Raw genomic sequence first — 15,163 nt, 5'->3', positions numbered from 1 at the left:
GCGTGGTGTTAAAGCCACCGGGTCCGGGACCCGAACCCCGATCGTCTACGTGGGAGTCCAGCGACATAGCCATTACGCTAACTGCTGGTTCCCGCGCCCAGTATGAGTTTTAAGCCACTGGGTCCAGGACCCGAACCACAGTTGATGACAGGTATGTCATTGTAACCTTTTGAGAAAGCAATACGTAAATACTTAAATACTCCATTATGCCACCTGCTGGCCCCTCCCCTCATCCTCGATGCCCTGCTTATATACTCTCTATGGTACTCTATTTCTCCCCACCTTGTGAAGGGTTCCAGATTTAATGAACCATCTCTACTCACTAATGACAGGCAATTTAATCTTTATTTTGTATTTATCTAGAGAGTGACTGTGCTCACCAGAGAGAGCCAGAGGTACAGAGAGACAGGGAAAGTGAGAAAGCACCCCCAATGGGGATGGCCACGAGGCAATCCCTTCTCTATTTCTCTCTCCTTTTAGGATTTTGGATAGCTACACACATATACCTGGTATGTTTCTCATGCCATTGGGTCTGGGACTCAAACCAGGCAGTTGGCTTTGTGGGATCCAGTTGCTTTAACTGCCAGGCCAAATTCACGGCACCTGAAGTACAAGTTTAAGAGGCTACTTCAGCAAGTTCACAGAAAAATAAAATTAAAGTACAAGTTAATGTTGATATATATATACATATATATATATATATAAAACTTTTTTTTTTTTGGAGAGGTTTTTGCTATAGGGCGCGTGTGCTCGCCAAAAAGAGGGAGAGAGACAAAAAGTGAGAAATCACCCCCCGGGGTGGGGGGGTGATCACGCCGCAATCCCTTTTCCTCCATTCTCCTCTTGGGATCTTGGGCATGCACGCACACGCACCCGATGTGAGTTTAAGCCACCGGGTCCAGCCTCAAATCGTGGTTGACTACATGGGAGTCCAGCGACATAGCCATTACACCAACTGCTGGTCCTGGCTTTAACATAATAGTTCAGCTGGTGGTGTGGTGGTTAAGATGGCCAGATACCACATGACTGACTGAGCAGTTTGAGTCCTGGACCTGACAGCTTGAAAAACACAGTGGGCACATGTGCGTGTGTGCGTGACCAAAATCCTGAGAGGGAAATGCAGGAAAAGGAATTGCAGCATGGGGACTCCCTTCAACCCCACTCCTTGGGGTTGATTTCTCTCTCTCTCTGTCTTTGTCTCTCTCCAGCGAGTGCATGGGCCCTATAACAAAAACTGAAAAAAACCCCAGAAAAACAAAAACCCAAACAAGTTCAGTAGGGTTGTTTTGACTGATGACATTTTATTCTTCAGAGCAAAGTCCTCTAGATTTTATCTTTCTCACATCCTGGTTTCTTTTCTTTCTTTCTTTTTTTTTTTTCACCTGGCATGTACCATGGTGAGCTATTTCCTGTTTTCTACACAAATCAGCTGTCTTTTTATTAGGTAGCAGAGAGGTAGTGAGGAGAAGGGGAGGGTATTTTTATCCAAGTTACTATCAAAAAACAAGGTTTGGACTAGCAGGTGGCACAGTGATTAAGGTGCTGGACTCTCACGACGTGGCTGTGGTTTGAGTACTCGATCTGGTGGCTTGCTTTCTTACTTTCTCTCTGGTGAATGCACGTGCCCTATAGCAAAAATCGCTAAAAAAAAAAAAGGCAAGAAATCACCCCTGTCCCAAGGGGGCACGGCCACACTGCAATCCCTTCTCTATTCTCCTTTCAAGATTTTTTTTTTTTTTTGAGAGGTTTTTGCTATAGGGTGCGTGTGCTCACCAGACAGACAGAGAGAGACATAGAGACAGAAAGCGAGGAATCATCCCCCAGGGGGGATGGTCACGCCGCAATCCCTTCTCCTCCATTCTCCTCTCGGGATCTTGGGCACACATGCACACGCGCCCAGCGTGAGTTTTAAGCCACCGGGTCCGGGACGTGAACCGCCGTGGACTACGTGGGAGTCCGGCTACATAGCCATTACGCTAACTGCTGGTCCCCCCAAGTAAACAATTCTTTAAACAAACAAACCAAGGCTCTCTTGGTTCTGGCTGTTGAGGGAGGCCCTGTGTTTACCGACTCATGTCTTGTGTAAGAGCTCAGAGGTGAACATCCTCGAATGGAGTCTGACAAGGCTGGTGAGTGATCGCAGCCCTTACTGCGCCTTCGAATCACCTGGAGTCCCGCCCCGTCAGATGAAACCAGTCTGAGGGTGTGACCCAGGTTCGGATATTTTTACACACACCCAGCTGGTTATTATGTGCAGCCAGCCAAGGATAAGAACCTCTAGCAGGTTAGTTGTTTAGACCCCACCCATGGTGGGGCTGAGAGCATTTATTGCCTGGGTTAAAACAACATTTTGTTCTGTGGCTGGAAGAGAACAGTGAGAAGGTCTGTTTTTCTTTTTCCTTTTTTCCTTTAAGGTCATTTGATTTTAGGCTGTAGGCCTGAGATTCCTGAGAGATGACTCTGCCCTTTTTCAAGGCCCTCTTTGCTCTTGTTTCCAACGTCGTCTTCTATTCCAGCTCCCACTGCGTGAAGTTTATCTGCTTCAGATGGGGGCAGCAGTCTGTAAACCTTGTTTTGGGGCATCCAGCACAGTGGTTTGTGGGCAGTTCTTTTTTGTACTGGGAAGAGAGAAGTTCCTGAGCCAACCAGCCAGCCTCTGCAGGACCCATTGGTCCTTGGGAAAGGCGGGCTGAAGCCTCAGTATTCAGTGTGCTCCTAACACCAGCATCAACTCAAGGCTTGTTAGAAATGCAGATTTTGCTTAACCTAAAATAAGGATTAAAATTGCATTTAAAGAGAGAGAAAAGAAAAAAAAAAAGAAATGCAGATTCTGGCCTCCACCTGCATCTATTGTTTTGGAACTCTAAGTTCACTTACCCAAGCACTGTGAACCAGCGGTAGGCCCAAGGCCTGATGAAGGAAAGGACAGCTTTATTGCAACGCTTGAGCAAGGAGAGCGGGCAGCTCGTGCAGGTCTCAGAGGAGTTCTTTACATGGCAGTTTGGAAGGTAAAATTAAGGGTAGGAAGGGGTCTCAGGCCAACTGATGGTGTGACAGTTGGGGTGCTGGACTCTCACGTGGCCGACTTGCAGTTCGAGTCCTGGACCTGGCAGCTTGCTTCCTCATACACATGTGCCTTGTAGCAAATTAAAATAAATAAAACTAATAACTTTTTAAAAAAAGGGTAGGGCGTCTCAGCTGCATAATCGGTTGATTTAAGAGGGTATGGTGGGGGACCAGCAGTTGATGCAATGGCTATGTCATTTGACTCCCATGAAGTCGACTGCGGCTTGAGTCCCGAACCTGGTGGCTTACATTCACGCCAGGCGCATGTGCATGCGTGCCCAAAATCCTGAGAGGAGAATGGAGGAGAAGGGATTGTGGTATGGCCATCCCCCGTGGGGGGTGATTTCTCGCTTTCTGTCTCTCTGTCTCTCTCTGTCTTTCTGGCGAGTGCACGCGCCCTATAGCAAAAACCTCTCAAAAAAAAAAAAGGGTATGGGAGAGGGGACCAGCAGGTGGCATGGTGATTAGATAACTGGACTCCTACATGGCCAACCATGGTCAGAGTCCTGGACCCAGCAGCTTGAAACTTATGCTGGGCATGTGTGTGTGCGTGCCCAAAATCCCGAGAGGAGAATGGAGAAGGGATTGCAGCATGGCCATCTTCCCCGAGGCATGATTTCTTACTTTCCCTCTTTCACTTCAGCAAGCACATGAGCCCTATGGCAAAAACCTTTAAAAAAAAAGAAGGCATGCTCCTCTGGAGGGCCTTTTGATTGCAAGGGCTTGGGTAATCTAATCAGCAAGTCTCTGGCACCTTGCTGTTGTGTCTCTGTACTCACAGACAGCAGTTTCCAGCCCTCAAAGCACCCTAAGTATTGAAATGAAAACCTTGCTTTTCCTTTAAGTGGGAGTTTTTGAAGTCTTATGGCCTTTTTAGAAGTCTTAGGTCAGGGCCAGCAGGTGGTGTGGTGGTTGGGGTGCTGGAGTCCCACGTGGTTGACTGCAGTTGGAGCCCCTGACCTGGTGGCTTGCTCGCTCACTTAGCGCCCCCCCACCCCCGCTGATGACTATAGCTAGTTAAAAAATAATAATAAATAAAAGTAAATAATGAAAAAGTTTTAGGCTAATGTTGCTTGATTGCCATAATCCAAGTCTGAAGTCTTATCCCTCACTTTGAACCATTTTATTAGGAATGAACCTTATATCCCAAACTCCTTAGGAAAGATTTTTAGTTTAGCCTTGTTAAAGAAAAACTTCAGACAATTGAATTTAGTTGAGTTTAATTGAGCAAAAGCATTTGAATTAGGCTGTTTACCTGGAATGGAAATGTCAGGTAACCTCGTGGTAGTGCAATATTTAAGTTCCAGAAAAGGAAAATGACGTGAAAAGATGAAAGTGAGGGAATGAGGTGGAGGAACAGCTGGATTGGTTACAGCTGGATGGTGGCCACTGGCCCGGTCTACAAGGTGGGCTTTCGGTGATTGGAGTGAGGCTCATGGGATTGGCTGTCACTTAGCAACTCGCTAAGGAAACAGACTGACCTGCGATTTTGGTTTGTTCATGGAAACTTAAGTGTGAGAGTGCAGCTGCTGTTTCAGGCCCAAATAGTTGGTTTAACAGCCCTTATTACTTTTCACTTTGACAAATGCTTATTTTTTTCTTCCATGGAAGGGGAATCTCATCCGTTAGGGGGGGTCCCTGCCTGGTTTCACTACTGATAGAGAAACCCTGGCGCTAGTGCCCACGTCTGGATTCTAACACGCACGGGTGATTCTGATGTACGTTAAAGGTTTGAGAACACCTTGCAGGTCTGAGATGGGGCCCAAGAACATGTGTTTCTGACAGCCTCCCAGGAGGCCTGAGGATGCTGTTCAGGAGGCCACATTTTAGAACCTCTAGCTTAGAGGACCACAGAGGCCATCATGGGAGACCTTCATACTATTTCCTGACCTGAGCCTATGAGCCAAGGCAAGGCGGCTGGAGCTAGGACAGAGTGATCAGAAGAAAGTGGGAGAAAACACGTGTGGCCCCGAACCTGAGCGTGACTCCATCGAGCTCCAGCACCCCCACCTCCGCTGAGCTGGTCTCAACGCTAACCACAGCACGTAGCGTCTACCACGTATTGTGTCCCCGCAACACCCTTTATGTGATGGATACCCATTCTCGCTGCATGGACTCTGCCCTCAGTTTTTCATTTAGTGCTGGGAACAGTGGCTTTAGGTAATCCAGACTGACCTCTCCCCCGGCTCCCCTTTCTTTCTGGGGTTAAAAGCAAAACTGTAGACGAATCTAACTTGGCAGGGTGTAATTGAGTCAAAACGATTTGTGAGTCTAGCAGTCCAAATGGCTTTCGAGGAACTCCGGGCAGCTGTGTGGTACAATATTTATGCACAGGAAAGAGGAAGTGATGTACAAAAAATGGAAGTGAGGGAAGGAGGTAGAGGAATAAACGGATTGGTTACCGCTTGATGTTGGACTGCATGAACACGGTTTAAAGGGTGGGCTGTCTGGATTGACCCCAGTGTGGCTGGGGGGGCTGGTTGTACCCCAGCCACTTGCTGAAGAAGCAGACTTCCAAGTGAGGTTGTGGTTTGTTACAGAAACTTGAGCAGGAGTACAGAGGCCTTCTCAGGCCAATATGGCTTAACACTGTTTTGGAAAGCTTCAGATCTGTTTTTGTTTGTTTTTCATTTTTATTATTATTTAATTAATTTATTATTTTTAATTTGATCAGAGGCAAAGAGAGAAAAGGAAAGTTCAAGACCAGGTCCGGGACTTGAACTGTGGTCGTCCATGTGGGAGTCCAGCGCCTTAACCACCATACCACCCTCTGGTCCCTTTGTTTTTCCAGATGAGGGTTTTGCTGTTTTTTGAGATCTAGGTTCCATTATCCAATCTTCCTCTTCCGTGGGTCACTTGGGAGTTCTCATTTTATTGGACCTCTGTTTCCTCAGGTAGATTATAACTGCTAAGTGAAATAACAGAGATAAATTTCCTGCCACTGAGTAGGTGTGTAATAAACGTCAGTGTCCGTACTTCCCCCAAATAGGAGGTGAGCACGAACGGTCTCACCTTTGTGGCTGATCAATGGACTGAAATTGGGACCAAAATAAAGCCTTGAAGAAGTGGTGGAGAAGACTCTAGAGACTGTGGGAAATGGAGCAGGGTCTGCAGGGGAGGGGCCATAGACCAGACCAGGGCTACACAAGGCTGTTACAGGCTGAAGCCGAGTTCAAGGTGAGCATCGCAGAATCTAGAGGAATAAGCATTCCCTGTGGATGGAGATGGAAAACGCGAAGTGGGTCCGCAGACGGCAGTGTCTGGATCCCCGCCGCCCAGCACGTGCCAGGTGTGACTCCTCTTCCTTCCTCTGGGCTTGAGCGTCTTGGGTGAGCTTAGTAAAGCCTGGGCCCTCAGGGTTGCCAGCCAAGGGGCTCCCCGTTGGCTGCCTGGCTTTAGTTATTTAGAGGAGGTGCTGCTCTCTGACTAGGACGCAGGACAGGCACGACCCATCCTGCATCATTTTTTTAAAAATTATTTTATTCAATGTCATTATTTTATTTTATTATTTTTTAAAAAGTTGACCAGAGAGAGAGGGAAAGTGAGGAAACAAAATTCCTGGTCTGGGACTCAAACCGCAGTCAGCCATGTGGGAGTCCAGCTGCCTTAACCACCACACCACTTGCTGGCCCCTCTTTTTCTTTTCTTTTTTTTAAAGATTTATTTATTTAATTCTATTTGTTATTATTACCATTATTTTAAATATATTTTGAGAGTTTTTTTCCCTATAGGACATGTGCACTCTCCAGAGAGACAGAAAGAGACAGAGAGACAGGTAATCCAGACTGACCTCTCCCCCGGCTCCCCTTTCTTTCTGGGGTTAAAAGCAAAACTGTAGACGAATCTAACTTGGCAGGGTGTAATTGAGTCAAAACGATTTGTGAGTCTAGCAGTCCAAATGGCTTTCGAGGAACTCCGGGCAGCTGTGTGGTACAATATTTATGCACAGGAAAGAGGAAGTGATGTACAAAAAATGGAAGTGAGGGAAGGAGGTAGAGGAATAAACGGATTGGTTACCGCTTGATGTTGGACTGCATGAACACGGTTTAAAGGGTGGGCTGTCTGGATTGACCCCAGTGTGGCTGCTGTGACTGGTTGTAACCCAGCCACTTGCTGAAGAAGCAGACTTCCAAGTGAGGTTGTGGTTTGTTACAGAAACTTGAGCAGGAGTACAGAGGCCTTCTCAGGCCAATATGGCTTAACACTGTTTTGGAAAGCTTCAGATCTGTTTTTGTTTGTTTTTCATTTTTATTATTATTTAATTAATTTATTATTTTTAATTTGATCAGAGGCAAAGAGAGAAAAGGAAAGTTCAAGACCAGGTCCGGGACTTGAACTGTGGTCGTCCATGTGGGAGTCCAGCGCCTTAACCACCATACCACCCTCTGGTCCCTTTGTTTTTCCAGATGAGGGTTTTGCTGTTTTTTGAGATCTAGGTTCCATTATCCAATCTTCCTCTTCCGTGGGTCACTTGGGAGTTCTCATTTTATTGGACCTCTGTTTCCTCAGGTAGATTATAACTGCTAAGTGAAATAACAGAGATAAATTTCCTGCCACTGAGTAGGTGTGTAATAAACGTCAGTGTCCGTACTTCCCCCAAATAGGAGGTGAGCACGAACGGTCTCACCTTTGTGGCTGATCAATGGACTGAAATTGGGACCAAAATAAAGCCTTGAAGAAGTGGTGGAGAAGACTCTAGAGACTGTGGGAAATGGAGCAGGGTCTGCAGGGGAGGGGCCATAGACCAGACCAGGGCTACACAAGGCTGTTACAGGCTGAAGCCGAGTTCAAGGTGAGCATCGCAGAATCTAGAGGAATAAGCATTCCCTGTGGATGGAGATGGAAAACGCGAAGTGGGTCCGCAGACGGCAGTGTCTGGATCCCCGCCGCCCAGCACGTGCCAGGTGTGACTCCTCTTCCTTCCTCTGGGCTTGAGCGTCTTGGGTGAGCTTAGTAAAGCCTGGGCCCTCAGGGTTGCCAGCCAAGGGGCTCCCCGTTGGCTGCCTGGCTTTAGTTATTTAGAGGAGGTGCTGCTCTCTGACTAGGACGCAGGACAGGCACGACCCATCCTGCATCATTTTTTTAAAAATTATTTTATTCAATGTCATTATTTTATTTTATTATTTTTTAAAAAGTTGACCAGAGAGAGAGGGAAAGTGAGGAAATAAAATTCCTGGTCTGGGACTCAAACCGCAGTCAGCCATGTGGGAGTCCAGCTGCCTTAACCACCACACCACTTGCTGGCCCCTCTTTTTCTTTTCTTTTTTTTAAAGATTTATTTATTTAATTCTATTTGTTATTATTACCATTATTTTAAATATATTTTGAGAGTTTTTTTCCCTATAGGACATGTGCACTCTCCAGAGAGACAGAAAGAGACAGAGAGACAGTAAGAAATCACGTCCTCCCCACCCACCCCCGCCCCCAGGGATGGCCACGCTGCAATCCTTTCTCCTCCATTCTCCTCTCAGGATTTTGGGCACGCACACACGTATCCGGTGTGATTTTAAGATGCCGGGTCTGGGATTTCACCTGTGGTTGACTACGTGGGAGTCCAGCGACATAACCATTATGCCATCTGCTGGTCCCTTATTATGATTTTTTTATTTGACCAGAGAGAGAAAGGGGAAGTGAGAAAGCAAGCTGCCAACAAGCCCAGGATTCAAACTGTGGATGGCTGTGTGGGAGTCCAGGGCCTTATCCACCACACCACCTGCTGGCCTCCTCATCCTGCATCTTACTGTGACCTGTAAAGGTACCATAGGCATGGCTCCATGTCTGAGCTGGAGCAAAAGGGAGAGCCAGAGTTTTTTATTCCTTCCAAGTAACAGTTGCAGATGTCTCAGAGCCAGGGACAGAACCTGTCTAGTGGGAGGGTATCTCAGTGAGGTCTTTTGATGTCAGTATCAAGAAACAGCATTCTCGGCAGTGGTTGTCCCAGCAGTGGAGCGAGTTGCCTCATGGGAAAACGAGGTGCGCCCACATCTGGTCAGGCTGTAGTGGCGGGGTTCTGGTGTGGGCTTGAGGCTGGAGGACATTACCTGTGGAAGCTTCTTCCTGCTGTAGACGTCCGTGTAGATCCTTCCTCCCCTGGGCTAGAGGAATCTTAGTCTAGTTGCTGGGCGTTCAGGGCGGTGGGGGCTGGTGGGGAGCTGTTATCTGCAGCTCCGGTGTAGAACTCCTGGGAGCAGCGAGCTGAGGCAGCCTTATCGAGGAGAAGCAGAAACATACTACAAGGCAAGGCCGCGGGGTGGAGGAAGCACGAAGAGGGCCTGCCTGGGAAACGGCCAGGGAAGGGGCTGTCCAGTGGCTGACCAGATCTGAGCATAACCTGTTGTCTGCACGAAGCAGGGCGCGTGGGAGGCTGGCCAGGTGTCACGGGCTTAGTTGGTGCCTGACAGGGTCCTTGATTCCAGAACTTCACTGCTGGATCTGTACACATGTCAGAGTATCATAGAGCTTTTACAGAGAGAGTGAGATGGACTCGATGCCGCAATCCTCCAGCCTCCATAGGTTTTTGCCATAGGGCGGGCGCCACCACGCCCCATAGAGCTTTTACATGCAGGCAACGGCATTTACCTCACAGTGGCCTTCAAGAACTACCTTAGAAAATAACTTACTGAGGTGTTGTTATTTAAACAAAAAAACCATCAATTTTATTGGAAAAAGTGACCTCATAAAAGTAGAGAGGTATGGGGCCAGCAGGTGGCATGCTGGACTCCCACATGGCTGACTGTGGTTTGAATCCCGGACCTGGCGGCTTCCTTTCTCACTTTCTCTCTCTCTCTCTCTCTCTCTCACTCTGTCCCTCTCTGGTAAAATTAAAAATAAAGAAAGAAGAGAAAAGAAAAGAGAAGAGAAAATAAAAGGCAATCCTCCCAATCATAGCTGGAGGGTTTTTTTTTTTTTTTTTAAGGTAGAGATGCACAATGACTACTAGTCCTTGCAAAGAATCTGGGGTGGATAAGGGAACTTGAATAATGGAAACAAAATTGCAATAACTAGAAGGGACAATGTTATAGATGCAGCAAGAATGTGGTTAACAAGTTACTGTATCTACTGTTGGGGGGGGGTGTGATGCCAGGTATAATCATTATATTAATACATTATATTCATGTACTGAAAAATCACATTGTGACATTGTTGTTTTTTAAAGCAATATTAGTATTATTTATTGTTATTCATTTTTAATTTGACCAGAGATAGAGGGAAAGTGAGAAAGCAAGCCTCCAGGTCTGGGATTCAAACCACAGCTGACCATGTGGGAGTCCAGCACCTCAACCACCATGTCAACTGCAGGCCCTGTGACATTGTTACATTAATAAAAATGAGTAAAACATCAATTTCTATAAAGTCTTTTTGTATTTCTGTTTACCAGTGACTAACTAAAAAGTAGTAGTAGCAACAGATAATATTTATTATTTGGGAAATGAAAGGAACTATTAAAAGATTTATTGATTTATTTATTTCTATCTCCAGAAGTTCCGTGCACTCACTGAGAGCGGGCAAGCACTCCCCTCAGTGGTGTAGTCACGCCACAGTCCTTATTCCCTCCATTTCACCATCCTGTCAGAATTTGGGGTACGGGCACCAGCAGTTGGCGTAATGGCTATGTCGCTGGACTCCCACGTAGTCGACCGCGGTTTGTGTCCCGGACCCGGTGGCTTAAAACTCACGCTGGGCGCGTGTGCGTGCGTGCCCAAGATCCGGAGAGGAGAATGGAGGAGAAGGGATTGCGGCATGGCCCTCCCCCCAGGGAGGTGATTTCTCAGTTTCTGTCTCTCTGTTTCTGTCTGTCTGTCTGGCGAGTGCACGCGCCCTATAGCAAAAACCTCTCCAAAAAAAAAAAAATAAAAAGCCTTTGGGGCATGCACACACACGTGGCCAGTGTATTTTTCCAGCTGCTGGGGCTGGGACTCTGGCAACTGCTGGCCATGTGGAATTCAATTTTCTATGCATAGTTCTTACCTGCTGTGCTAAAGGGCCAGTCCTAAAAGAATTTTTTTCTTTCTCTTTTTTTTTTTAGTTTCTGTTATAGGGCACATGTACTACCCAGAGAGGGAAAGTGAGAAATCACCCCTCAGAGGGAGGGCCAGGCTACAATCCCTTCTCCTCACTCTCCTCTTGGGAGGTTGGGCTAACACTCGCACATGACTGTAGTGGTTCTTAAGCCTCTGGGTCTGGGACTTGCACTGTGGAGCTGGCCACGTGGGATCCAGAGCCTTAACCTACACGCTACCTGCCGACCCCTAAAAGAAAAATTTTAATTTACAAGAGGAAACACAACAAAATTTGAATAAAAGGAGAGATATTTTCTATCCCAGAACCAGATATTTAATGTAGTTAATATGACACACTTAATATCCAATCTAATTTGTGGAGTTAGCAAAAATTAGATTTCCAATATACTGTTTTATGCAAGCTAACAAAACTCTAAAAAAATTTCCATAGACAAAATAGTGGTTAAGCACTATGAAGTTTTTTTGAAAAAGAATAAGCAAATGATATGATAAATTGCTAATATTTAAAATATGGTGCAAAGCACATTCAAATTATATGGTACTGGATCCAAAGCAGAACAAATTTATAAAAGCACAGTAGAGATTCTGATAATTTTAAACTTGGTAAAAGGCGAACATGCAATAGTCTAGGATGACAAAATGACCAGAAAGAAATAATATTTAACAAATATTATTGAGGGACCAGCAGTTAGCATGATGGCTATGTCGCTGGACTCCCACGTAGTCGACCGTGGTTCGAGTCCCGGACCTGGCTGCTTAAACTCACGCCAGGCACATGTGCGTGTGTGCCCAAGATCCCAAGAGGAGAATGGAGGAGAAGGGATTGCAGCGTGACCATCCCCCCTGAGGGGTGATTTCTCGCTTTCTGTCTTTCTGGCAAGCACACACGCCCTATAGCAAAAACCTCTCCAAAACAAAACAAAAAACAAATGTTATTGAGAAAAGTTGATATACAACACTTACGTTCCCCTCTGATGTCATTTATCATAATAATTTCCAGATATTTTAAAAAATTAATGTTGAGGGGCAACAGGTGGAATAGTGGTTAAGGTGCTGGACTCCCACATGGCTGACTGTGGTTTAAGTCCTGGACCTGGTGGCTTCAAACTCACACTGGGTGCATGCGCGCGTGTGCTCTAAATCCCAGGAGGAGAATGGAGGAAAAGGGATTGTGGTGTGGCCATCCCCGGAAGGATGATTTCTCACTTTCTCTCTCTGTCTATGTGAATACACATAGTCTATGGTAAAACCCTTTAAAAATTAATGTTGAAAATGACCTCTTTTATTAAAAAAAGAATAACTTATTATTTCTTTTTTTTTTGTAGAGAATTTTTCAGCTATCGGGCACGTGTGCTCACTGGAGAGACAGAGAGACAGAGACAGAAAGTGAGAAATCACCCCCAAGGGGGATGGCCACACTACAAACCCTTCTCCATTCTCCTCTTGGAATTTTGTGCATACATACACACACGCCTGGTGGCATGAGTTTCAAGACATCAGGTACAGGACTCGAACCATAGTTGACTACTTGGGACTCTGAGCACGTACACATAAGAGCCTGGCACACTGCCATTTTTTTTTTCCCCCATTCATTTATTTTAATTTGACCAGAGAGAGAGAAAGCAAGCCACAAGGTTCGGGACTTGAACCACAGTCAGCCATGTGGAAGTGTCTAGCACCTTAACTACCATACCCCTGCTGACAAAATTTGAATAAAAGGAGAGATATTTTCTATCCCAGAACCAGATATTTAATGTAGTTAATATGACACACTTAATATCCAATCTAATTTGTGGAGTTAGCAAAAATTAGATTTCCAATATACTGTTTTATGCAAGCTAACAAAACTCTAAAAAAATTTCCATAGACAAAATAGTGGTTAAGCACTATGAAGTTTTTTTGAAAAAGAATAAGCAAATGATATGATAAATTGCTAATATTTAAAATATGGTGCAAAGCACATTCAAATTATATGGTACTGGATCCAAAGCAGAACAAATTTATAAAAGCACAGTAGAGATTCTGATAATTTTAAACTTGGTAAAAGGCGAACATGCAATAGTCTAGGATGACAAAATGACCAGAAAGAAATAATATTTAACAAATATTATTGAGGGACCGCTTTCTGTCTTTCTGGCAAGCACACACGCCCTATAGCAAAAACCTCTCCAAAACAAAACAAAAAACAAATGTTATTGAGAAAAGTTGATATACAACACTTACGTTCCCCTCTGATGTCATTTATCATAATAATTTCCAGATATTTTAAAAAATTAATGTTGAGGGGCAACAGGTGGAATAGTGGTTAAGGTGCTGGACTCCCACATGGCTGACTGTGGTTTAAGTCCTGGACCTGGTGGCTTCAAACTCACACTGGGTGCATGCGCGCGTGTGCTCTAAATCCCAGGAGGAGAATGGAGGACCAGGGGCTACATGCCCCCGGGGGATGATTTCTCACTTTCTCTCTCTGTCTATGTGAATACACATAGTCTATGGTAAAACCCTTTAAAAATTAATGTTGAAAATGACCTCTTTTATTAAAAAAAGAATAACTTATTATTTCTTTTTTTTTTGTAGAGAATTTTTCAGCTATCGGGCACGTGTGCTCACTGGAGAGACAGAGAGACAGAGACAGAAAGTGAGAAATCACCCCCAAGGGGGATGGCCACACTACAAACCCTTCTCCATTCTCCTCTTGGAATTTTGTGCATACATACACACACGCCTGGTGGCATGAGTTTCAAGACATCAGGTACAGGACTCGAACCATAGTTGACTACTTGGGACTCTGAGCACGTACACATAAGAGCCTGGCACACTGCCATTTTTTTTTTCCCCCATTCATTTATTTTAATTTGACCAGAGAGAGAGAAAGCAAGCCACAAGGTTCGGGACTTGAACCACAGTCAGCCATGTGGAAGTGTCTAGCACCTTAACCACTGTTGGTCTCCCAGTACACTTTTTAAGCTGCCAAGTTTGGTATTCTGACTACACAGTTGGCCACGTGGGATCCAGCTGCCTTAACCTCCGTACCACCTGTTGGCCCATCCTCCATCAAAATTTTTTCTTTTTTAAGATAGAGAGATTTTTACTCTAGGGCACATGCACTCATGAGAGAGAGAGAGACAGAGAGAGAGAATGAGAAATCACCCCTGCCCGGGGGGGGGGGGGGGGCAGTCCCCAATGGGGATGTCATGCCCTAATCCCTTCTCCTCTGTTCTCGTCTCAGGATTTTTTTTTTCTTGAGAGCTTTTTGCTATAGGGCGCATGCGCTCGCCAGACAGACAGAGAGAGACAGAGAGACAGAAAGCGAGAAATGACCCCCCAGAGGGGATGGCCATGCCGCAATCCCTTCTCCTCCATTCTCCTCTCGGGATCTTGGGCATGCACGCACACGCGCCCGGCATGAGTTTAAGCCACTGGGTCCGGGACACGAACCACGGTCGACTACATGGGAGTCCAGCGACATAGCCATTATGCTAACTGCTGGTCCCTTGTCTCAGGATTTTTGGGCACGCATGCACACATGCCTGGCATGAGTTTTAAGCTACTGGGTCTGGGACTTTATCCGTAGTTGACTCTGTGGGAGTCTAGCAATGTAACCATTACGTCATCTGCCGGTCCTGCCCTCCATCATTTAAAAAAAAAAGTGATACAAAATGGCCTAATTTTCCACCTGTAGTGGATGAATTAATTTTGTAATTATTAATTCAGCAGGCTAAATTATGATTGGTCAATTGAAAGAACCTGACATACAAATTTAGCAATAACAGCCTTAGTCAAGTCTTGATAAAAAGAAAATAAATGTAAAACTATTTGAAATAAACAAGGCTGGTAAAGATTAATAAGAAGAGGTGGCTCAGTGGTTGGGGCCCTGGATTCCCACATGGCCCACTGTGGCTTGAGTTCTGGGCTTGGTTTCTCATTTTCCCTTTTCTGTCTCTCTCTGATCCAGTAATAATAAAAAGTAATAATAATAAATACAATTAAGTCTTTTTTTTTTTTTTTGGAGAGTTTTTTTTTTCGCTATAGGGCACATGCGCTCGCCAGACAGACAGAGAGAGACAGAGAGACAG

The 15,163-nt window shown here is 45.5% G+C and overlaps 1 protein-coding gene across 5 annotated transcripts in view; it reads left to right on the top strand.

The window, feature by feature from the left end:
• Positions 1-15,163, top strand: part of ZC3HAV1 (zinc finger CCCH-type containing, antiviral 1) — a 71,268-nt gene that overhangs the window by 18,163 nt on the left and 37,942 nt on the right. The window contains exon 1 of one of the 5 annotated variants that reach the window (XM_027770502.1): positions 7,620-7,970. The exons of the other annotated variants lie outside the window; for them this stretch is intronic. Coding sequence (XP_027626303.1) covers positions 7,900-7,970 — 71 coding nt within the window. The 5' untranslated portion in view covers positions 7,620-7,899. Of the gene's footprint in view, positions 1-7,619; positions 7,971-15,163 lie in introns of those variants that run through there. 5 annotated transcript variants of the gene reach the window in all.

Source organism: Tupaia chinensis, unplaced genomic scaffold (genome assembly GCF_000334495.1).
Source record: "Tupaia chinensis unplaced genomic scaffold, TupChi_1.0 Scaffold000140_1, whole genome shotgun sequence".
In the NCBI taxonomy this organism is placed as follows: domain Eukaryota; kingdom Metazoa; phylum Chordata; class Mammalia; order Scandentia; family Tupaiidae; genus Tupaia; species Tupaia belangeri.
This window is presented reverse-complemented; position numbering and strand designations above follow the sequence as displayed.